This window comes from Lipotes vexillifer, unplaced genomic scaffold (genome assembly GCF_000442215.2).
Source record: "Lipotes vexillifer unplaced genomic scaffold, Lipotes_vexillifer_v1.1 scaffold611, whole genome shotgun sequence".
NCBI classification, from domain to species: Eukaryota; Metazoa; Chordata; class Mammalia; order Artiodactyla; family Lipotidae; genus Lipotes; species Lipotes vexillifer.
The window spans coordinates 51134-73757 of record NW_006785619.1 but is presented as its reverse complement, the minus strand read 5'-3'; the positions used below and the strand labels follow the sequence as shown (position 1 = coordinate 73757).

At 56.8% G+C, this 22624-nt stretch overlaps 3 protein-coding genes across 11 annotated transcripts in view; 1 reads left to right on the top strand and 2 right to left on the bottom strand.

Annotated features, from left to right (window-relative positions):
- ENO3 (enolase 3) overlaps window positions 1-1599 on the top strand; it is a 6331-nt gene extending 4732 nt beyond the window's left edge. For 3 of the 4 annotated variants that reach the window (XM_007457699.1, XM_007457696.1, XM_007457698.1), the window contains 5 exons: window positions 12-209; window positions 411-612; window positions 1039-1147; window positions 1302-1360; window positions 1447-1599. In XM_007457699.1, coding sequence (XP_007457761.1) covers window positions 12-209; window positions 411-612; window positions 1039-1147; window positions 1302-1360; window positions 1447-1516 — 638 coding nt within the window. In that variant the 3' untranslated portion in view covers window positions 1517-1599. The remainder of the gene's footprint in view (window positions 1-11; window positions 210-410; window positions 613-1038; window positions 1148-1301; window positions 1361-1446) is intronic. The other variant, XM_007457697.1, reaches the window with a different exon arrangement.
- An 806-nt stretch (window positions 1600-2405) lies between these two features.
- SPAG7 (sperm associated antigen 7) lies at window positions 2406-6705 on the bottom strand. 2 transcript variants are annotated; one of them, XR_457026.1, is made up of 8 exons: window positions 6618-6705; window positions 4097-4164; window positions 3772-3860; window positions 3547-3631; window positions 3207-3296; window positions 2951-3107; window positions 2585-2836; window positions 2406-2547 (listed from the first exon to the last, which is right to left on the bottom strand). XR_457026.1 is itself a non-coding variant. In XM_007457695.1 (7 exons), the coding sequence occupies exons 1-7, from the start codon at window positions 6700-6702 to the stop codon at window positions 2727-2729; spliced, it is 684 nt and encodes a 227-aa protein (XP_007457757.1). In that variant the 5' UTR covers window positions 6703-6705; the 3' UTR covers window positions 2406-2726. The 2 variants fall into 2 exon arrangements, 1 of the variants encoding a protein (XP_007457757.1); XM_007457695.1 differs by having other exon boundaries at window positions 2406-2836.
- A 180-nt stretch (window positions 6706-6885) lies between these two features.
- CAMTA2 (calmodulin binding transcription activator 2) lies at window positions 6886-22352 on the bottom strand. Of its 5 annotated transcripts, XM_007457690.1 has the most exons (23): window positions 22278-22352; window positions 20899-20993; window positions 20553-20656; window positions 20106-20173; window positions 19888-20023; window positions 19217-19288; window positions 18799-18952; window positions 18317-18451; window positions 16828-17768; window positions 16121-16247; window positions 14299-14433; window positions 12575-12690; window positions 11770-11954; window positions 11389-11467; window positions 11019-11241; window positions 10559-10860; window positions 9296-9492; window positions 8861-9044; window positions 8584-8655; window positions 8448-8468; window positions 8095-8282; window positions 7836-7910; window positions 6886-7736 (listed from the first exon to the last, which is right to left on the bottom strand). In XM_007457690.1, exons 2-23 carry the CDS (start codon window positions 20927-20929, stop codon window positions 7673-7675), a joined length of 3609 nt encoding a protein of 1202 aa, XP_007457752.1. In that variant the 5' UTR covers window positions 20930-20993; window positions 22278-22352; the 3' UTR covers window positions 6886-7672. The 5 variants fall into 5 exon arrangements, with proteins under 5 accessions (XP_007457752.1, XP_007457755.1, XP_007457753.1 ...); XM_007457693.1 differs by lacking the exons at window positions 19217-19288; window positions 22278-22352 and having other exon boundaries at window positions 20899-20989; XM_007457691.1 differs by lacking the exons at window positions 8448-8468; window positions 20899-20993 and having other exon boundaries at window positions 6890-7736; window positions 22278-22346.
- Window positions 22353-22624: the final 272 nt, after the last annotated feature.

Genomic DNA, 22624 nt, shown 5'->3' with positions numbered 1-22624 from the left:
CCCTCCCCCAGCCCTGGAGCTGCTGAAGACCGCCATCCAGGCGGCTGGTTACCCCGACAAGGTGGTGATTGGCATGGACGTGGCGGCGTCTGAGTTCTATCGCCACGGAAAGTATGATCTTGACTTCAAGTCACCTGATGACCCTGCACGGCACATCACTGGGGAGAAGCTGGGGGAGCTGTATAAGAGCTTCATCAAGAACTATCCTGGTGAGACCCTGGGTGTTCCATCGCTCCTGCTTGAGTCTCCAGCAGCCGCCCTACACACTGGCTTCGGCATCTCCACTGCCACCAACTCAGTCCTTCCAATCCTTAGCGCCATTGCAATCTCCACCCAAACTCTTCTGACCTGTCACTCCTCTGTGAGGCCCTTCTGACCTTTAACCCGAATCTGCTCCCCTTTCCCACCAGTGGTCTCCATTGAGGACCCTTTTGACCAGGATGACTGGGCTACCTGGACCTCATTCCTCTCGGGGGTCAACATCCAGATCGTGGGGGATGACCTCACAGTCACCAACCCCAAGAGGATCAGCCAGGCCATTGAGAAGAAGGCCTGCAACTGCCTGCTGCTGAAGGTCAACCAGATCGGCTCAGTGACCGAATCCATCCAGGCGTGAGTGCCTCTGGCCCTGGGGCGTCATGGCCTCCCTCCACCCACACGAAGTCCAGCTACAGTATTGCCCACTAACTCCAAGTCTGACTTTCCCTTGGCTCCTGACCCACCCCACCCTTTCGACCTCAAGGGTTTAACTCTTGACCTCACCCCAAGAGCTTTGCCATTGTTGCCTTGCCATGCCTCGTCCCCTCCCCGACCCTATGCCATCCCTGTCTCCCAGATTCTGCTTCTTCCCACCAGCATTCAGGAGCCCAAATTCAAGATCAAGAATCTCCCCTTCTCTCCTGCTTCCCAAAGAACTTAGTCATCACCCTCCCCTCAAATCTCCCACTCCCCAAAACAGAAGGGAAAAGCCCCACCTAGCCCCTGGCTTTCCCACTGAGGAGGTCCCACTGGACCTTATTGAGTGTCCTCTCCACCTAGCTGCAAACTGGCTCAGTCTAACGGCTGGGGGGTGATGGTGAGCCACCGCTCCGGGGAAACCGAGGACACGTTCATCGCTGACCTCGTGGTTGGGCTCTGCACAGGACAGGTACTCGTGGCCCCCCTCTGCCGACTGAGTTTTCTTGGGATCCCTGGCCTCCTGCCCTGGAGTTGGATGCCACCACAGGCTGCTCCCTCAGGGCCAGGCCCAATCCCTCGTCCCTGGTCTCATGCAACTCCTGGAATTCCTCTTCCCTCTTCAGATCAAGACTGGTGCCCCCTGCCGCTCAGAGCGTCTGGCCAAATACAATCAGCTCATGAGGTACAGTGGGTGCAGTTGGCCTGGGTGTAAGGAGCTGAGGGCTCTTGGGTTGGAGTATCACAGCCCTGACTTTGTCTGCCTTCCAGGATTGAGGAGGCTCTCGGGGACAAGGCTGTTTTTGCTGGACGCAAGTTCCGTAACCCAAAGACCAAGTGAGAAGCTGGAGGCCCCAGGATCCCACGGGACAGATCTAGGCCTTCAAGCCCTTCCTCCTGAAATAAACACTGGTGCCAACCAAGGCAGTGGCCTGCTCGTTTGTGGGAGGGAGGAAGGAGACGCTGGTCTCTGGGCTGGATGAGACAGGAGGTGAAGTAGGGGCAGGAAGGGAAAACAGACATGGAACCTGCTGGGACAAGGAGGAAGTGAGGGACTGGCCAGAGAAAGTTGGGCTGGATCTAGAACCACAAAGCTCACATAATGGAAGGAGGCTGGGGGAAGCAGGTGTATTATGTGAAATGAAGCTGAAGAGGAACCGACAGAACACTGAACCAGCTCCGGAGAAGGGGAGCAGGGTGGGGGGGCCAAGGCCTGACATCACCATGAGGGGGAAGCTGGATCAGACCTGCCCATAAGTTGAGGTGCACGGTCTGCAGAGGGCATTGCAGTGTTAAGTCTGAGTGCTCATCCTTATGAAACAGAAGAGCTTGGTGAGGATGAGAGTGTAACCAGAGCGGCTACCATTTCCATGGAGCTTGGAGGATGTGAAACTATTCTAAATATTTGACATATACCGGCCTGTGTAATCTTTGAAACAGTCCTATCAGATAGTTACCATTATTATCCCCATTTTACTGGTGAGGAAACTGAGGCACGAAAAGGTAAAATACTTTAACCAAGGTAACAGTAAGTGGCAGAGCCAGGATCCAAACCTAGGCCATTTGGCTGTAGTGACTGTGCTCTTAAAATACTCTCTCTTATAAATTTCTACAAAAGTGCCAATATTTCACCATCTTTGGCCCACAAAAACAATCTTACACTGTTCAATCTATAATTGTTTCTCTTCCTCTCTAGGACCCACCTTTCTCTGTTCAAACAAACCAAGACATTGGGTCAAACAGTGTTTATTGAATGTAAAGTAACCCCAGCCCCATGGGGAAGAAAATTCCAGGGAGAACAGAGAATAATACAGATTAAATACCCACACACACACACACACACACACACACACACACACACACACACTCTCACTCTCTCTCTCTCTCCCTCTCTCTCTCTCTCTCTGACAGTGACAAATCAAACACCTGCTTCCCCCAGCCTGAGTGACAGCTGTTAGGAGGTGCTTCAGAGGTGGGGCTCCAGGATGGGTTCTAATAGCAGCAGCCTCGTCCCTCCCTGCCCTCTGCCCTGCCCCAGGGAGCTGGGGTGTCTAGGAGGTAGGTGGCAACTCTTCCCCGCTCTGCCTCAGACGCTTCTTGGCCCGGATCTCATTCATGGCCTCTTCAATGGAGCGTGTGTCCCTCTTGTTGGCCACAGGCACTGGGGGCAGAGGAGAGGGTGGGAGGGCCTAGGAGCCCTGTGCCTCAGCCTCCCTCCCCTCCCCCCATCCAGTGCTCCTCTGCCCTGCCCTCCCAGCCCCCACTGCGGCCTCACCACAGCCGTAGGTCTTGTTGGCCTGCAGCATGTGGGCCGCATCCTTGGCTGCCCCCTTCCCAATGAGGTGGCTGTACTTGTCCTTGTAGTCGCTGGCAGGGCTCACCACCACAGGTCCCTGCCGGGCTGCCTCCTCCTCCTGCCGCTGGACCAGCTCCTAGGGATGCCAAGGTGGGACACCAGAGCTCAGGGCCTGACCCCAACCCCTCCCAGCTGGGGGGCTGCGGGGCCCCAAGGACTGCCAGGCGTAACTCACCTTCAGCCTCCGTTTCTCCTCAGCCTTCTGGGGGTCCCACTCCTCGCCACGACGGTAGGAGTCCAGCTCTTCATCGGAGGGTGCAAACTCCTGGGAAAGAAGGAGATGATGGGGTCAAGGTTCCACATACATGTTTTATCTCATTCCTCTCCCCCAGCGTGGGGCACAGGCTGAAAAGGAGAGAGGAGACAGCGGGGAACTCAGACCTTTTACCTTATTTTGGGGGCAGTGCGGCGCGGCACGCAGGATCTTAGTTCCCCGACCAGGGTCGAACCCGTGCCCCCTGCAGTGGAAGCTCAGAGTCCTAACCACTGGACCACCAGGGAGGTCCCCCTTTTACCTTTTTGAAGATCATGACGTAGCGACATTCGTCATCTTCCCCGAAGGAGAAGGATGTCAGGCCAGCCACTTCCACCACATCGTGTCTGGGAAGGGGGAGCGAAGGGCAAGGACTATGTAGAGCCACGAGGGGGCCCAGCGCCCTCCTCTGGAGGGTTCTCCCGTCTGGCCCTTTCATGCCTCCTTGGTCACCCATTTCTTGCCTCCCCAGCCCAGAGACACTCACAGTATGCTCCTCTCTATCTTGTTCATCGGCTGAAACTTTTTCTTGATCTGCCCACTGTCTTGGATGAAATCTGACACCTCTTTCTCCATCTTGGTAAAGGGAAAAGTGAAGAAGGTATGAGATGATGGCCCCACCCAAATATCCCTCTGCCCCGCCGGGCCAACAGGCCTTGGCCTCCCACGCCTTTCCCAGCCGCTGTGCCACTGGCTTCTGGGTTTCACCTCTCTCAAGACAGTTTCCAAACAAACTGACTCTTCAACCTTCCAATTCTAACTTATTGGAAGTCCTTTCTGAGGCTGCCTTTGATCTCTCCAGTTGTTCTCACCCTTTTACGAAACTCCACTTTCTGCTGTTTCTCTTGCTCCTGTAGTTTCTTCAGGCGGGCTGCCTGCTCTGGGGGTGAGAAATGGCAGCATGAGGCCAGGGGTGGAAGCATGGGTGGGGAGAGTTTGTAAGGCTTCAAAAGGGATCTCATGTCCACTGGGAGGGTGTCAGGCTAGGAAGGCAGGATTACTGTTTATCTGCCAAGGATTTATTGATAGTTCCTCTATACCTGGCACTGTGCTAGGACCTGGAGTACCAAGAGGATTAAGACATAGCTTTGCCCTTTAGGAGCTCACAGTTTAGTGGGAGTAACAAAGATTAGAATCATGCTCAACCCCACTTCCAAACCCACTGGGGAAACCAACTAACAAACATTTATTTAATGCCTGCGACATACCAAGAACTATAAAGCACTTGGGGTGGTAACGAGAACAAACCGAGCCCCGGCCTCAAGGAGCTTATCATCTCATTGCCTGCATAGGGAAGGGGAAATTATTTAACTTCCTATATTGTGTAACACCCGCACTGTTTACTTCTACAGCCAAGATGAAGCTGAAATGGCCAGTCTGACACTCTTCTCCTTTGGGAGTGTAGGTGTCTGAGGTGAGCTGGAAAGGGAACTCCCTACCCTTGGGTCTCACTGTCCCCTCTTCTCTCTTCCGCCATTTCAAATTCTTTACATCCTTAAGGCCCACTTCTTCCACAGGATTGGAATTCCTTCAGCTGCACTGAACCTCTTCCCATTTTCTTAATCACTTCATGTCTTTGCACATGTTGTTCCTACTGCTTGAAATGCTCTTCCTCCTCTTGCAAACTTTGAGATCCACCATGAGTCAGAGTTACTCACTTCCTCTGGGGCCCAAGCACATTCGGTTCTGACACCCACTACAGCATGTGCTGAGAGCTAACAGAGTGTAACTTTTGTCTTCCCTACCCCACTATGAGCTCCTAGAAGCTACAGACCCTGTTCATCTCCTATCCAGTTACTCTCTGTGGCCCCAGGGCCCCGACAGCTCAGGAGCTCTCCTCTCTCCCACCTCAAGGGCTCTGACCATCAGCACACCCCATATTGGTCACTGACTGTTCTCGAACTGGCTTATGAGTCATCTCTCTGCATCTGAGGAGGTGGCATAAGATTATGGTTAAGAACATAGACTTAAGTCACACATGGGTTTGAAACCCCACCACTTAGTGTAACGGCAGGCAACTGACTAAACTCTGAACTTCAGCTTCCTAGTCTGTCAACGGCCGCTGGTGAACCCACCTAGTCAATCATGGTGTTAAATAATTCCAGTTCCCAGGTCCCATTATGCTCCCTCCTTCCTCAGAGCTTTCAAATCTCTGCTTGGAGCACTGTGCTCCCCTCTCACTTACCGACTTACCTATTCTTCACATCTCAGCTCACTGCAGACTAGGTTTGGACCCCTAGGCAGCCCCTCTCATAACAGTTATTTTTCTTTCAGAGCACTTATAAAGTGGGTTATTAAACTCCTGTGTGATCGTTTCATCAATGCGCATTTCATCGATGCTCCAGACTGTGGGCTCCTTGAGGGAGCCTAGCAACCATTCAGTAAATATGGATGTTAGTTCGATATTAAGCAGCACCTGAGCCCTTTGAAGGCACCCAGGCTGCCCTGGCCTCCCTCGGACGGGTGGGGAGCCGGTGTCCTCCCCAAGGTAGTCATTCTGTCAGACTCATTCACACTCCGCAAAGCGAACAAGAGAGGCCCGTACCGCCCGGCGGGCCGCACCCTAAGCTTGCAGCCCAACTTGAGCCGCCTGCTGGGAAGTTACTCGGAGAACACAGGCGGGGAGACCAAGGCCAATCGGACCGGGTAGGGGCATTCTCATTCCTCCAATCAACATTCACGACCCGCCCGGGGAGCTCGGGAATTTAAGGGTACAGATGAGAGAAAGGTTGGAGGGCGGCCCCAAGTAGGAGGGGCATAAGAGCGCCGAAAGGACCCAGCAGCCAGTTAGAGGTGCTGAGGGTAGGGTGGGCTAAGAGGAAGGTCGAACAAAACTTAATAGGTAGACCTTTAAGTTGAGGTGGCCAATAGGGGAGAAAGGACTGCGGATGGGCGTGTCCCGAATCCAATCAGAAGGGGACGAGGCTCAGGGACTCGAGCGCCGGGAGGTGGGCGGGGCCGAGCGGTCGAACTCGCCACCCGCTCCGATCCGAAGGCGGGCCGAGGAAAACCAAGGGGTTGGGTGGGGTTGAAGGCAGCCTACCAATCAGAGCACGCCACCGGCGGACAGGCGGGCCCGTCGGCGAATTGAAAACAAGGACTGCGGAAGGCCAAGGTAGAAAGAGCCAGGGGCCTGGCGCTGGGCTTCAGGTAGCCAATCATCGTCCGCTAAGAGCAGCGGGCGGGTTGGCACCCCTTTTAGGGACTCGGGGGGTCTCGGAAGGGGCCCGTGAGGGGTCTTTCAAGGTTGAGAAGGCGGGGTCGTCCAAAGGGGTAGGAGTGCGGTCCTGAGAACCGGGAGAAGAAAGCCGGTTGTGAATTTGGGATCCTCACCTCGGGCCTTGCGCCGAGTCTCCTGGTCACCGAGGCTGGGTGGCTTCTCCATGGAGCTCAGGATGGAGCCCAGTAGGTCCGCCATCTTGGGAGTGACTGAGAGGGGGGCGGCGCGTCTTAAAGGGAAGGGCAAAATGCCTTTAAGGCCGGAAACACGTCGGAGGCGGTAAACCACGCACCCGCCCCGGCGCGGCTTAGATCCCTGCCCAGCGCGCCCGCAGCCTTCCGCCGGCCGAGGCCCCGCCCCCCGCAGACAGAGGCCGGAGGCTGGCTGGTGCAGCGACGTTTAATGGCAATTCGTAGAAACCAAGCCCATGCACAAGTAGAAAGTGCTTGTGGAGCCGGCAGGAGGCCCCCGCCGCGCCTGGAGCCACAAGCCCGGCCGTGCAGCCCTCCCTGCGGCGCCTTAAATAGATTCTTCACTATACTCTGTATGTTACATTATGTACAAGCCCCCTCCCCTCGGGGACGGGGCGGGACTCCGCAACGCGTTCCTATATACACCCCCCTTTGGCCCGGAGGTTGGTGGCCAGAGTCGGTCGGGGTGACTGGGGAAGACGGGGCCAGAAAGGGAGGAAACAGACGCAGACATGCGGAGTCGGGGTGGGGGCACGGTCAGCCCTGAAACACGAGGGGCGTGCGCGTAGCGAAGGCAGAGGTGGGACCGAGGCGGATACATTCAGAGACGCATCGAACAAATAAATAAGGCAAGTCAGGAAGGGGCCGAGGTGGGTACAGGCAGGGAGGGAGCTGTGGAGAAGGGGCAGGCAGGGCTCCGGAGGTCACAGCTGAAGATGCAGGTATGTGGGGCGTCGGTCTTCTGGAGCCAGGGACTAAAAGAGGGGGGGCACGACCCGGAGGGAAGAGGAGAAGGAGCCGGGGGTGGGAAAGGGAGTTCAGCACTTCGGAGGGGGAGGGGGTGGAGACCGAGGACGGGCTCCAAGAGAAGTGACGGGAAAGCTGCCGACAGGGGGCTCCCCCTCCCCCAGAGAGCCCTGTCCCTGTTAAGACTGCAAGAAGCGGCCCCCAGGGTGATGAGAAAGGCAGTGGAGAGGTCAGGTGGCCAGTCCGGGCTGGGGAAGCCCTTCCAGCTCCTGGTTCTGCTTCAATTCCCTCATCCTGCGGAGAAACAAGGAAGGAGTCAGAGGAGACCCGCAGATCTGGGAGGTCGGGTCAGGGAGGTGGCAGGCCCAAAACCAGGGAGGGAAAGGGCAGCACCTGTGCCGGCAGCGCCGCAGGAATCTCATGATCTTCCGGGCTGCCTGGTCCTGCTTCTTGGTGAGAAGGGAGCCTCTGGTGGAAGAAAAAAAAGATGAGACCTCACAGGACACTCAGGCATCCTCTGCCCTCCGCCCCTTACGGACCCTGGCAAGGAAGGGCAGGGGGGCAGGCTGATGAGTCGGGAGTCCACGGACAGTGGGCATGGACACAGTGGGTGGGCAGAGAGGGCCGAAGGGCCAGAGGGCTAACGCCGTACTTGTTGCGGGCAGGCAGGGTGCCCGTGGGCCGGTGGGGAGGCCCGGGCCGGCGGCGGTAGGAACGGTAGTGCTGCTGGATGAGCACCGCAGCCCTGCGGCTCTGCTGAAACCGCTTCTGTTCATAGTAGCTTCGGAACTTGCTCTGGATCAGGATGGCCGCCTGGGTCATCTTCTTATAGAGTGCAAACTGCAGGAGTGGGGAGGAGGGGCAGGGGCTGAAATGGACAGAGACCCAAACCCCTGAGGGTCACCCCCAAGTTCAGTTGATGCAAGTCTATTTCTCTAATCCACACACTCATGGAAAGGCTGAATCATCACAGACAACCTCACACCCAGGTCTCACGCCTAATACCTTAAGTGCAATCCAGGTCAGCTTGTGGAGAGAGAAGGGGAGTTAGGGCTCCGGCAGCATTCTGGATGCTCTGGGCTGGAATGGGTGTGTGTGGGTGTGGGTTGGTGGGTATGCTTTCAAGAGAGGACAGTCTCACCTGCTTGTACTTCCGGTAACAGCGCTGGATCACAGCTGCTGCTACCTCCTGCTGCTCCTTCAGCCGCCGGCCCTAAGGGGAGAGAAGGAGGTCTCAGCACTTAGCTGCCCACCTAACGGACATCTGACCTAACCTTCCGACTTGCCTGGGGTCCCCGACCCTTCACCCCATCCCAGGCCTGTGTGGATGACTGTTGTCCCTCCCAAAGTCCTGGGAACCTGTAATCTCCCCACTCTAGATTGTGTAATTCATCCCCTGAAACACCCAGCCCCCTGACCTTGTACTTTCGGAAGGCCGTCTGGATGACTCGGGCTGCCTCGTACAGTTCCCGCTGCTCGTGATCCGATAGGGTCAGCAGGGCAAAATCACTCTCCATCTTGCCACTGGCGGATGCAGAGAGAAACTCTGCCCAGGAAGGTGCCGGAGGGATAGCCAGGCGACCCCGCTCAAAGGGCAGTTCGCTGCAGGGACGGAGAAGGGAGGCCATGGGGCATCTGCAGTCCCTCTTCTCCCACCTGGAGACTGCTGTGAAGGCACAGCCCCAGCAACAGAGCCTGCAGAGTGACTTCAGAACTCAGCAGCCAGTGCCAATCCCCTTTTCAAAGGCCCTGGGGCCTGAGCCAGGATGGAGCTCTGGCCATGAGGAAGCTTCCTCCCTCCCTCCCATGTTCCTCTGAAGAAGGATCTGGAGGCTTTGACCTGAGCTGGTCACCTGGGAGGGGCTGAGCTGGGGAAATGGTCCACGTTCTCCAGGTAGCTGGCCAACCAGGACATGGTCTCGCTGAGCCCCACGGCCCCTGTCCGCTCCCGCATTGGGGCTCCGGCCTCAGGCAGCCCGACAAAGTCCTCCCGTTTAATCCGCTCTGGTGTGGCTTCGATGATCTGCTTGGCCAGTGAGATCATGTCCACCTGGATGGAGGAGAAGCTGGGTGAGCCTCGAGGAGCCCCGACTGCCGCTGTTCCGGCCTGTTCCGGCCAAGGCCGTAGCGTCAGTCCACTTCCTATCTTGTTCCTCCTCTCAGCACCAGACGATGAGGCCTCAGGGACGGCTGTCCCTCCCACCCCTGCCAGTGTTCCAGATTCATTTACACTTCTTGAGGTCCCACTCAGGAGTACAGCCCTCTGTGTTGAGGCATGGGAAACATGGGCTAGGAAGGACATATACCACATGGGGATTCAGGAGCTGGGCAAATGAAGGGCTTACCCTTCCAGGTTGACTGTCCCACCCGGCCTGCCCCATGCCAGCTCCCACAGACCTGGCCATGCCCGCCACCCCATCCCACTCTCCAAGAATCAGCTCAGAGCCTGCCAATCACACGACACCTTATTGAATGGCTCCAGCCTTGCCTTTGCTCCAGGCCTGAAGCTTGCAGCATTTCCTGCTGGCCACACATAAATCAGCCTACTTTGTGGAGCTGTCTACAATTTTTTACTCCAGTGCTACCCAGTTAATCCATTAGCCTCTCTAAAGCAGTATGTCCCCAGTCCTAGCGGAGGAGTATGCTGCTGCACTTGAAGATCCACTCTCTCATGTGTTCATTCATTCCACAAGACTCTCTTAGCTGTTACCCTGTGCAAGCCTCCCCACCTTCCCCCGCCCCCTTGCCCCAGGTCATTGCCAGATGCTTCCATCTTGCCAACCTCTCTGCTCCTCACTCCTCCCAACTTCCTGCCATTGCTCTCGTTCCCCAAGAACCTGTCCCTTCGTGGATCAACAAGTAACCCCTACAACCCGGCTCTAACTGAAGATATTCCCCAGAATTTTTAATCCCCGATGCCTCATGACTTCTGAGTCACAAGCTCTGACAGGAGCTAAGCAGAGGATAAACTTGCCTGTCCCTAAATGAGAGAAAATGGCCCCTTCTTCCCAAACTGCAGCCAGACTCTGATTCTGTTTTATGGAATGGTCGGCATCACCCCACCCCGTGCCCCACTCTACTTCGATCCCTCGTAATTCCATCAGCATAAGCGGTACCGGGATCACATCCACAGCTGGTGGGCTGTCAGTTTCCGCTGGAGCAGTCCTACCATCTGGGGCCGGTGGGAGAGGAGGCGGTGAGGGTGGGGGCCCTTTGGGGTTGGTGGCTTCATAGTCCATGAGGAGTAGGGGGGCCTCTGGGGCACCAGAGGAGAGCTGGCCTGGAACCATCTCCATAGTAATCTCAGAGGTTGGCAGAGGAGCAGGGGGAGGACTCCCATCCGGGGCACTAGAATAGGCTGATGTGACGGAGAAAGTGCCATCCGACAGCTCCGAAGGCGAGGAGACGCTGCTCAGACCTGCGAGGTGAGGGAAGGGGGTGAGGGCAGAAGGCGCCACCTGCCCCCTTGCTGCTCTTACCTCCCCATCCCCGCTGCCTCCTCTCACACTCTGTCTCCCACCTTCTGGCTTTCCCCTGGCGTGTCCTCCCACCCACAGTCCCCTCTTAAACCCTCACCAGTGTCTGGGCTGGAGGAGGGCGGCGACAGGGCAAACAGGGGCTCAGCTGAAGCTTCCTGTCTCTGCAGTTCCTCAAGGCAGCGGGCAAGGCGCACATGACCCCGGGAATGAGCCACGGACAGGGGCAGGCGGCCCAGAGAGTCGGGAATGCTCAGTGCCTGTCTGTTCCAACGGAAAAGGAGCACGGCAGCCTCCAGGTGGCCCAGGGCACAAGCCCACATCTGAGGAGAAGAGGGTGGAGGTGGAGGTGGAGGTGAGGCCTGGGGCCCGTCCTCATTCCTTCCCTGTATCCCTCAGAGGATCTTCCATTTGAAGAACCGTTCCCGTTTCCCATTGCCCACGTGCAGTCAGGAACCCAGCATCCTCACCAGAGGAGTGCAAGAGAAATGGTCCACGTTGAGTGGGTCAACCTCTTGCTCTAAGTCCAAGCTTCCGGTCTCCACACTCCTGGAGGGTTTGGGAAAGGGACAACAGGGTCCAGTCAGGGAGAAAGGGTGCCCAGTAGGAACTTCAGAATCGAAGGGACTGGGAAGCACTAAGGTCAGTGGGATAAGCAGTCAAAGAGATAAATGAATGTAAGGAGGTCAAGAGGTCAGCGTTGTAAGTCAGGGGACATTAAAACTCCCCCAAGTGCAAACCCTCTTCCAGCCCCTCTTCGTTTCCACAGTGACCCCAGCTCCCATGGCAGGGCTCCAGTTCCTCCTCAGTCCCTGGGCACCCCCGCCCTGCACCCACTGGCCCCGGCTCACCGCCACTGGCTCAGGGTCTCGATGAGGCGGGCGTAGCCCTGGGCAGCAGCCAGGTGCAGCAGGCTCATGCCCCGGAAGGGGCTTCCATGGGCCAGACGTTCAGGACCCCTCCAGGTGGAGCGTGGGATCATGCTCTCTACCAGGACTACCACCCGTGCCTCGAACCCGGGTCCCTGGCCTTCATCCTGTGGTGCACACACCCTTAGGTAGAGACCTGAGCATCCCCAGCCTGGGATGGCCTTAACCACCCCACGCCTGTCCTCTCAGCTTCCAGTTCTGCCCTCTCCCCACACATCCCAGTCTAGGTTCCCACCACTCAGATCTCTGATGGCCCATCAGTCCTCCCAGTTCAAGTTCCTGGGTGTCCCCCCCTGCCACAGGCAGCTTCCTCCAGGCCAGACCTCACACCCACTTGCCCATGTTGTGCCTTCACTCTGGCTCAGATCAGTGCCATATCCACAGATGACTTCTCCCCCTCAGAACTCAGAGTCCTCTCCCAGCCTTCTTCCCTCCGAGACCTGGGACCCCCAGAGCACTGAGCCCCAACTCCCTGGATCCTCTCCCCAACCCTCTCCCTCACCTCCACCCTCCTTCAGGCCAGAAATAGTCTGAAGCCTGTCATGCCAAGAGGGTGCCCAGAATAGCCACTCTTGCCGCGGGGCGGGGGTGGGAGCAGGATGGCGTCAGGGACAGGGAGGAGGGCTGGCTGGGGCCGGAGAGCGAGGGGAGTCATACACTAGAGCCTATTTCTAAGGAAGACCCTCCCCCTGCTCCCTACCGTCGAGTGCCCTCCTCGTGGAGGTACCTGAATCGGAGGGGCATCAGGACCCCGGTAGGGGGCCTGCCCAGCTGCTGCAATCTCTGCCATCCGCTTCTCCATCTGCTCCAGTCGCTCCAGGATGGACATCCGGAACTGGTTGTCTGAGAGGGAGTGGACATGGGGGGCTCAGTGGGCAGAGTCTAGGGGATGCCCTGGACACCAAAACTGGACCCTGTTCCAGAGTCTGGGTGGTGAAGACACAATCATATCCTTTCCTCCTCTCCAAACAACGGCCCTTTACCCACCCACCTTCTGAATACAGCCCCCCAGGACCAGTCCTCCAACTAGAGGTCTTCATACTATCCATCGACCTAGGACCTGAATGCAGAACCAAGACTGTGTCCTTCAAGACACACAGACAGTAGGACTCCCCACAGGGAATCCAGCCCTAGCTGCCCCAGATCACACACACACACACACACACGCACGCACGCACGCATGCACGCACGCCCGCGCGCTCCCAGCCTTCTCCCAGGTGACGGTTCTGTCCCTTCTTGCCCCAGACACTACCTCTGTAGTGGGCTGGGGCTCAAGGCCTCCAGGGCCCCTCCTCTCTGTTAACCACTGCCCCAAAGAGCTCAGAGACTGTGATTTGAAAAGCACCACCCCCTCCTCCTGGCCCCCCGCAGCTGTCCACAAAGAGGATGGCGGGGAGGGAAGGCGACAGAGATGGATGGCCACGTCCATTCCTCCTCCTCCTCCCCCACTCCATGCACAAACGCACACGCGCACATGCACACGTCCCAAGCTATATCTGTTCCCCACTGAGATCACACAAGGACAAGGAGGGGAGGCAGGAGGGGGTCAGAACCATGGGGAAACAGAGAAACCGGTGCAGGCTAGGGATGTTCTGAGATGCCAGGACAGAAGGTAGAGAGGGGACAGTGGGGAGGAGGTGGAGAGGCATGAGCAGAGACTCAGGTGTGACAGGAGAGTGTGGAAGAGATAAACAAGGAGAGGAGAGAAAGCACAAAGGAGATCTGGGGGACTACCAAACAGGCGATAAGGAAGAGGGGAAGTGAAGACAAGGGTCCAAGGAGAAATGGAAAGAAGAGGGAGGCAGGAGACCCACAGGAGAGACGGTAAAGCACAGATTAGATAGGGACAGGAGGAGATGGAGAAAAGCAAACCTTAAGAAGCAGATCGGGAGAGAAACAATTCTGAAAGCCACAGGAGGGATAACCAGTAAAAGGGACAAACACAGTTCTGGATTTAAACAAATACACACATGTACACACATGTGTATATATATGCCCCTACTGTATAAGAAAATATATAAAGGTGCTGTATGTTACTGAGCAATGTTATAGTCAATTTTCATTTTCTACTTTGTGCTTTTCTGTAATTTCAAAATTTCCTATAATAAATACCTATCTTTATTAGAGGGAAAAATGGTAAGAAAGTTTAAATATGTGTTTAGGTACATATATACACTCATGTGTATCCCATGTATGTTGCTCTATACCCTGTCGCCGCCCCTCCCATCCTTTGAGATGCAGAGGACAGGACAAGCACTGGGACAAAGCTGGCTCCAAGATTTACAGGGAAGAGGAGATGAAGGAAGCTTGCTTCCTCATTCAGAAATGACCAATGAAGCAGGAGCTGGGAAGAGCAGTAAAGTAGGGGCAAGGCAGTGGCTGCCTGAGTCCTGAGGGGTCTAGGAGCATGACATGCTCAAAGGTTGTGGAGTCAGAGGGCTAGGTACTCACCGTCCAGTGACAACCAGTCAAGCTGAGTACTAGGCAGTGACAGGAATCGGCGGGCTCGATACTCAAAGAGCACAGAAGCAGAAAGGGGTTCCTCCCGCCCTGCCACCTGCAAAGACACCAGCCCAACCTCATGGGCTGGGGAGGGCAAGGATCAGTGAGGGGGCTTTCTTTCCTGGGCTCTTTCTCTGACCCCCTGTGTCAGGGTCACAGGTGATCATTTCACATCTACCTCCCCTACTCCCCATGCCGTGGGCCCCAGAGGCTCCTGGCTTCAGTGGCCTTGGCACTAACTGGGGAGGGATTCCCTTCATTTGAGAACTTAATACCTACTATAGGCCAGAGACCCCTTGGATTCTAGACCCTGTACTTAAGGATGTTGTTGTGCAGCACCAAGGTATAGAAGCAGAGGATCAAGAAACACCTATACTTATAAACAATTTGATGATGGTGAAATCTCTTGATTCCCCAAGATCAAGGTCCAGAGGTCATAACCCTGTTACTAAGATGCGGGAAAGGAATTAGCTGCTCACCAACAGGGTCTAATAAGAGCTTTTTCCCAGGGTCTCAATGTCTATAGCTTTGAGAATGAAACCACCAGGCCCTGGCCCCAAGACCAGAAGCTGAGACTCCCAATTCCTAGCTTCTCTGGTCTCAGCCCCTCTCCTGCAATTCACCATTAAACAGGGCTGTTGAGACTGGGGGAGGACACACTCATAGACAGCAAAGCTGTCAACCTGTCACTCTAGTGGTCCTTAGGGTCCCACAGCAACATTGCTGAGTGCTGGGTAAGGGGCAAAGTTGGTGGCAAAAGTGCAGAGATGAGCCTTGGCAATGACATCTAGACCGGGGCTGTCCAAAAGAACTTTTCCTCAGTGATAGAAACATTCTGCATCTGCACTGTCCAATAGGGTAGCACTAGCACATGTGCCCACTGAGCACCTAAAATGTGGTTAGTGTGATGGAAGAAGTGAATTTTAGGGCTTCCCTGGTGGCACGGTGGTTAAGAATCTACCTACCAATGCAAGGGACAGGTTCGAGCCCTGGCCCGGGAAGGGCATCCCACATGCCACAGAGCAATTAAGCCCGTGCGCCACAACTACCGAGCCTGAGCTCTAGAGCCCGCAAGCCACAACTACTGAGCCCACGTGCCACAACTACTGAAGCCTGCACACCTAGAGTCCGTGCTCCACAACAAGAGAAAGCCATGACAATGAGAAGCCCGTGCACCACAACGAAGAGTAGCCCCTTCTCACCGCAACTAGAGAAAGCCCGCGCACAGCAACGAAGACCCAACACAGCCAAAGGAAAAAAAAATAATTTAAAAAAAAAAGAGAAGTGAATTTTAATTTTAATTTTAATTCATTTCAATAGGCACATGTGGCTAATGGCCACCATATTGGACAGCACAGGTTTAGAAGCCAATGTTCTTCAGTCCCAAGACTGGCTGGAGGAGACCAACATCTCTCCTTTCTCATTCTCCCAAGAACTCCCTGGATTGGAGCCAGAGGGCCTGGACAGACATTAGAGACTCCTTGGGTCAAATGCCTGACCTTACAGGAGGGGAGGCCAAGGACCTAAAAAAGGAACAGACTTACCCAAGGTCACCAGTCAGCTAAGAAGTAGATTTCTTAGACCAGAACTAGACCTTCTGACACCTAAGCTCAGAGTCATCTGCCTGCTGGTGGACCACAGGGCTCAGCCCCAGGACTGGATGAGGTCTTTCCACTCTCAGGAACAACCCAACTCATTTGTTCCCAGTGCTTCCTGGAAGTCCTAACTGTCCTACCTTAGTCCCTTCCCCTACCATTCCCAGTCCCCATACCGGGACAGTAGCAGCGTAAGACACCAGGCTGGACAAGTGAGGCTGGCACTGCGATGTGATCGAAGACGCAGGAGTAATGCTCGGCGGCCTCTGTCCAAGGTCCTGTGATGAGCACCTTGACCCCACCCTGCAGACGGAAGTCAGAGAGCAGTGTGACTGGAGCTCTCTCTGTTGATTATACCTTTACTCAGTCACTCATTCATTCATTCAGACCCTGAGAGAGGATCTACTGTCCTCTGTACACCCCTGGGTCTGGGGTGCAGGGATTGGACAGGACCCAATAGAGTGAACTCAACCCACTGTCCCTTCTCCCCACACTCCTGTCCTCTACCTGAATCTGCTAGAAATGGGGAACTGATTGCCTACCCCAAGGCTACCAACCCATTTGCAGATAGCTATCACTGGAAGGAAGTCCTTTTCTCAGGCCCCCTCTGGACCCCCACTGTAGTTCCTGCTTTCCCTCCCTGGAGCAGCAAAAAGCAGAACTTCTCCACCGCTGAACACAGTCTTTCAGCTTCCCAAAGTCTGCAATCACATCCCAGTTGTATTTTCTCTTCTCCAGGCTGAGTTGTCCCAGTCCCTCCCCGGCCCCACCCCACCCCATGAAACAGTCACCAAGGAATGAAGTCCCCTGGGGCACTTGAGGGACTCACACAATCACAATTCACAGGTAGAAGGAGGAGGGAGGAGAGAAGCTTGAGACTCACCTCAGGGTAGGACCACTCTGGGGAGAAGTCTGTGATGGTGCTAAGAGCAGGAGAGAGCTGGGGGGTTGGGGCAGGGCCACTCGGAGCTTCGTCACTGATGAGTTCTCCCATGAGCTCAGGGAATGATGAAAGACTGAAGGGCTCCAGTTCACTGGCCCCACCAGCTCCTCCAAACAAGGCCTCCCCTCTTCCTACTCTGCCTGATGGCTCCAAGGGGGCAGGTGAGGGTGCGGGTGAAGGAGGGGGTGAAGGTACAGGTGGGGCAGCCCCCTGGGCCTTGCGCACCTCCCCACTGTCATCATCTTGAATGAAGAAGCAGCTTCCTCTTCTCCCGCCTGCTCTGGGCTGTGGAGGGGGACCCCGAGCAGCTGCCTGGGGCTCCAGGGCAGCAGCGGGCTCTAGGGCAGGACAGGGGGTATGGGCGGCCTCTGTCTCAGGGAAGTCTGGGCTTACCCCCTGCCCTCCTCCATACGTCTGGCCCCTCTGTGGGCTGTTGAGAAAACGATCCGGGTCAAAGGCAGGGCTGGGAGGAGCTGGCGGGGCAGAGGGCTCAGAGCCTACGACTACAGCCAAGCTCATGGAAGGCCTAGGATCGGCCTGGGAAGCCAAGTGCCTGGTGGGCGTCAAGCCCCCAGTTCGCTGCTCCAGTCCCGTCAGGAGGAGGATAGCCGTGCCTCCTGTCGAAGAACCCCCTCGGGAGGTGGGAGGGCTAGGTCTGACCTCTAGGGGTTCCGCAAAGCCGGAGGAAGAGGAGGAGGAGGAAGAAGAAGATGGAGAGGTATGTGCCTTGGGGAGCTCTGGGGGAAGTGGGGCTATCAGTGGAGGGGGTTCAGGGGGATGGGGATGGGGGACAGAGGTCAGGGTTAAAGCTCGGGGCTCCACTTTGGGAGAGATGATGCGGTGTTTCGTGCTGCTGCATTTGTGGGTAAGGCTCCCAGAACCTGCAGTGGAAGGGGTGGTGGGGAGAGAAGGGATACGACACATCTTTCTCCAGCCTTCCCTTACTGGAAAGCTTTCATGCATTTCCTGAGATGTCACTAAATACCAGAGGTGCCATACTGATTATGGCCACTGGGAGGCGGCAGAAATATTTCTCCTCCCCCTCCCTCCCCCTGGAGGAGCATTGCAGGAGAGGATTGAGGGCTTGGGGGAATAGCTGAGAGAAATAGGTAAAGGCATAGAAAAAGGACAAAAGAACAGAACCAAGTGGGTACCAACTAAGAATAAAGCTAAGCCTGTGTGTAAGTGGTAGTGCTGGGGTGACCAGGAGCTGCTTTATGAAGAAAGCAAATAGAGAGCCTGGGCTGCCAGGAATCAAGTAAAAGGAACTGGGCAGTGTGCAGATGGGAAGGCCTCTGCTCATCTGGCCCATCTTTCTGGAACATGCAAAAGACATGCAAATAAGCATGCAAATCCCAGCTATCCCCCTGGTGTGAGTAAGGGCAGCACACTAGGAGGGAGGAGGGTTCCAAGGTCAGGGGTCACTAACCAAGGCCTCCACTGCAGAGACAGGCGTGAGTTCGGGGTGCAGGCTTGGTCGGGTGGGTGTCCAGGATCTGCTGCACCAGCTGCTCTACGGAGAACTCCTCTGTCCCGTTCCCACAGCTCCACTTGATGCCATGAACTAGAGAACAGTTGGGGGGAAGTGCTATGGGACCCCCACAAAATAGTCACCAGGGAACCTTGATGGCTCTTCCAAGCACCTGAGATGCTCTAAGACTTCTGGCCAGGTGAACAGAGGCCAGCAGCCTCAAGATGGCTCCGACCCGTAGCTCACAGCTGCCCTCCATATCCCAACACCTTAGATCACACCAGGGACCCTGGTACCCACCCACCCACCCAGGAAAGACCCCTCCTGGCTTGGGGGGAAATGGTCACCCCACAGACTCCTGAGTATAGAACCCTGGCCCCTTTGGGAGCTCCCTATGTCCACTTTCCCAATTGAGAGCTATCCTAGCCCTGCTGCCTTACACATGGGCTTCAGCTGTCCCAACAGCTCCTCCCGGGACCACTTGAGCCACTCTCGACGGTCGCTGCTGATGGAACAAAAGATGGGGCTGCAGCCCTTTCCACAATCCTCCAGGGCTGGGACGTTCAGGTAGTGCACAAGGACGATGTCAGGGTTCTGAGAGCACAAGGGTACATGCAGAGTGCTATGGGGGGGGTCCTGCCGCCCAGGGGTTCAGCCTCCTAGTCCTCACTTTCTTCCCAGGCACCCCCAACCTCACCCCCCAAGTTCTGGCTCTCTCCATCCCCAAACCCCTTTCTCTTCTTCCCAGTCTCCTTTTCCCACTCAGAACCTAGTCATCCTTCCACTTCATTCTTGCAGGCCCCCACCTCCCTCAAAGAGCCAGGTAGACTCTGTCTCCCTGAGCTCTTCCATCCTCACCTGGAGCAGCCAGTAGCAGCGCCGATGGAATGTGGGGACGATGGAAGAGTGAACGTAGCAGCCATAGAGACACTGCCAGGAGACAGGCTGGGGTGGGGGGAGGGCTAGTCTGCTCCCCAACTCTTCCTCTGTTCAGTCCCTTTGCAGGAATCCCAATCTTTCCACCAGTTCCTCTTTCACCCTCACCCACCCCCACCTATTCCCCACACCTTTCAAATCCCAGCACCCCAAGTCACCCCGGGACGGAGAGGAGGGAACAGTGGGGCCAGGGCCTTACAAAAAGGACCAGATTTGCCATGTGGGACCATCAAAAAATCAGAGGGCATGGCAACAACGCATCCAAGATGAGGAGCAATGATTTGAGGGAAGAGAAACCTGTGCTTAGAGGGTCAGTACTCGGACCCCTGCGGGAAATGAAAGAGAAGTAAGGGGATTGGGCATCTGTGTCCTCCAGAGGGAGGTGTGGCCTAAGTCCTGAAGAATTGGGTCACGGAGGGAAATGGGAAGCAGAGAGTAGGCTAAGCAACCACCTAGCGGATCCAAAGTGAGTGAGAAGGGAAGAGTGACTGGGAGGGTGGTAGACAGAGAATGTCACCAAGCCCTGGCAGGGCTGGAACCCAGCTAGGGGGGAGAAGGAGGACCAGGGCAGGTGAGCTGGAGGCCTCGCTTACCTCCATGCCCTGGACCTTCAGCTTCATGTGGTCCTCTCGGGTGGTCTTCCCGTCCTTCCGCTTCTTCCAGAGGTAACCATCCTTCCGGTATTTCACCTTCTTGCGGTTGTAGAGGATAATAGAGCCATTCTGAGGCCTGAGAAGGGAAGGATTGGCCTCAAGTTCTGTGTACAGAACCCAGGATCCCTGCCACTCCCCACCTTCACAAAATTTCTCACCTTGTCTTGGGTGCACAGGATAGCCACTCATCATGCTTCTCGAAGGTGATCAAGTAGGATGCAATCTCCTGCAGGAGAAGAGGCACTCAGGTGGGTGTCCCCTTTCCAAAGTCTCAGGCTGGCCTCTTGGTCTTTCCCATCTATACCTCGGGGATAACAACAGTGTCTGCTCTACAGCGTCCTTGGAGGACTGAACGAGATAATGCAGGACAAGTACTGAGCACAGTGCTTGGTTTGTAGGAAATACTTTGTAAGTGGTAGATAGTATCTTTACACAGGTGGATATGCCAAGGAGAAGCGAGCTACTACAAGATGCAGGGCTTTATACCTCTCCTATGATCCTCAAAGAGCCTAGAGAACGTGGACAGGCACAGCAAGACCCCCATTCACACTCCTCCAGCCCACCAGGCCCTGCTACGCCCTAATCCCCCAGGCTCCCTAGAAAACCTCATTTGTATTCCACCGGAGCCGCTCTGGAGGCAGCAGCGCACAGCGAGGAAGACACTCCAGCAGCTTCTTGGGCAGAAAGATCTTCAGGTGGTGGCTGTTCTCTAGAGGGGATGAGAAGGGAGGACTTAGGGCGCTGCTCCTGATATCCCTGTGATAATCCAGGGGAAAAGGGCCAAATCCAGAGCATGGGGCAGGGCGGGCAGGGCGGGGTGGGGCGGGGTGGGGTGGGAGGGTGGGATGAAATGATGTCAAGGAGAGCAGGGATCCAAGAATTAGAAGGTCACCACCACTTGGGGAGAAAAAAAGGCTGTGCCCAAACTGGGAACCTGGATTGTGAACTCACCAGCAACCTCGGTGGTGTCCTTGGTATTCATGGTGAGGGCTCCAGGGGGGAAGGTCACCCCCGGCCTGAGAGGCCGGGGGGAGGCGGAGTCTGTGCTGGGAAGGGAGAGAACAAGGTCATGGCAGAAGCCTCCACACTATCCAGGATGAGGAGGATGAGGTAGGAAACCAGGTACAGAACTGGGTCGTGATATCTAAGAAAGATGAGGAAGCGAGAGGAAGGGGCTGGACTATGATGTCAGAGTACAGCCAGGGAATGGAGGAGAGGGCGAACCCAGACATGGTGCCAGGAACCAACACGAGCGGGAGACACAACAGAACAGAGTAATCAGGAAGAGACCGGCAGGGTGGGGGAGGGGAGAAGGCCGGCGGGGCTGGCGTTGGGCTCTTGAGGGTCTGGGGCTACGGTGAGGTCAGGTCCTGGGGCTGGGACTCAGAGCATCCGGTTCTTGGAGGATGCTTTGGCAAATGAGAGCCTGGATGCTGGGGGGAGGGCAGGAGATCTAAGTCCGGGTGGAGAGCTAGGCCTTACAAGACACACCCTGAGTTACTTCTCTGTTTGATTTTTTCGAAGGTGAAGGGCAGATCTGACAACTGATCTTAACCTACACCCTTCCTGCCAGATTGGTCAGGGCCTGGTAGAATCTGGGGTAGACACCAGGACCCAGCTACCCACCTCAGGACAACCCATCCTCCATCCTGAGGCTGACCGCCCTGTGCACCACGCCGCACCTCTCTCCCCAAAGCCTCTGCCTCCCTCGGTCTCCAGGCCTACTCTAGCCCATCTACCACTCTGGCTCCAGCCTGAGCCCCCACCCTCCTGGGGGAACAGATGGAGGCTGGAGGATGCTCTCAGCGCGGGCTCCACCAGGTGTCCGGGGATGGGGAGGGGGAAGAGGCCCGTCCGAGCTCGGCTGTGAGCACTGGAGTCTGGGTTGTGGTACGGACTCCGCCCTAGGGCGCAGGTGCGCAGTCCTGGATGGGGAGCAGGCCAGGGTGCGAAGCAGGCCCGGAGGCGGCCACCCCACGGCGGGGCGGTGGTCCCCGGAGACGGTCCGAGGTGGGAGGGTCCCGCCTCCCTCCCGCACGGAGGGATGTCCTGCAGGAGATGCGGAGCAAAGTCCGCGGACGCGTGGCGGGCAAGGGACAGTGCGGGTGCCGGGGTGCGGGGGTCCCCGGGACGGTCCTGCCTGGCAGGTCCGCCGTGGGGCCCTGCGCCGAGCTGCGCCCCCTGGCGCGGGGAAGGAGGACGGAAGCGGGGAGTGGGGGCGAACCGGGAGAGGGCCGGTGGTCCCCGGCGCGGCGCGCAACGCCCGGGCCGGTGGAGCTGCGCCCCCTGGCGCGGGGGCGGAGAGGCGGGCGAGAGGCCCCGGCTCTTACCTCCCGGGGTCCCGCGGGTGACGGCGGCAGCGGCCATTCTACCCCACACCGACCCCCCCCCCAGCGCTTGCTGACAGCGGCGTCCGACGTCACTGCGCACGGGGCGGGGCCTCCCAATTAAGGGGATGCGGGTCGGGACGAGAACCTGGGGTCAGCACACGTGGGGCTCTGGGTGGGGCGCTGGAGGGACTCGGCTTCCAGGGCCCCGAGCCAGGCGGAGCGACGGACTGCCGGGAAGTCCCGGAAGGGGCAGCAGCGCTGAGGGGCAGGAGGCGGGGTCCCGGAGGCGGAAGCTGGGCCGATCGACGTGACCTCGGCCGGGGTAGTGGGGCGCGGGCGGCCGGCAG

Bases quoted from the DNA above. Each gene is read 5' to 3' on its own strand.
- CAMTA2 (XM_007457690.1), bottom strand. From the start codon at position 20,929: ATGAATACCAAGGACACCACCGAGGTTGCTG. The intron at 20,174-20,552 runs GTTTTCTAGGGA...CTTCTCCTGCAG, and splicing joins TCCGGTGGAATACAAATGAG to GAGATTGCATCCTACTTGAT. The intron at 11,468-11,769 runs GTGAGCCGGGGC...CAAACCCTCCAG, and splicing joins GAGACCCTGAGCCAGTGGCG to GAGTGTGGAGACCGGAAGCT.
- SPAG7 (XM_007457695.1), bottom strand. From the start codon at position 6,702: ATGGCGGACCTACTGGGCTCCATCCTGAGCTCCATGGAGAAGCCACCC. The intron at 3,632-3,771 runs GTGAGTGTCTCT...CCCCCTTCCCAG, and splicing joins AAGATAGAGAGGAGCATACT to ACACGATGTGGTGGAAGTGG. The intron at 3,108-3,206 runs GTGAGTTACGCC...TGGCATCCCTAG, and splicing joins AGGAGAAACGGAGGCTGAAG to GAGCTGGTCCAGCGGCAGGA.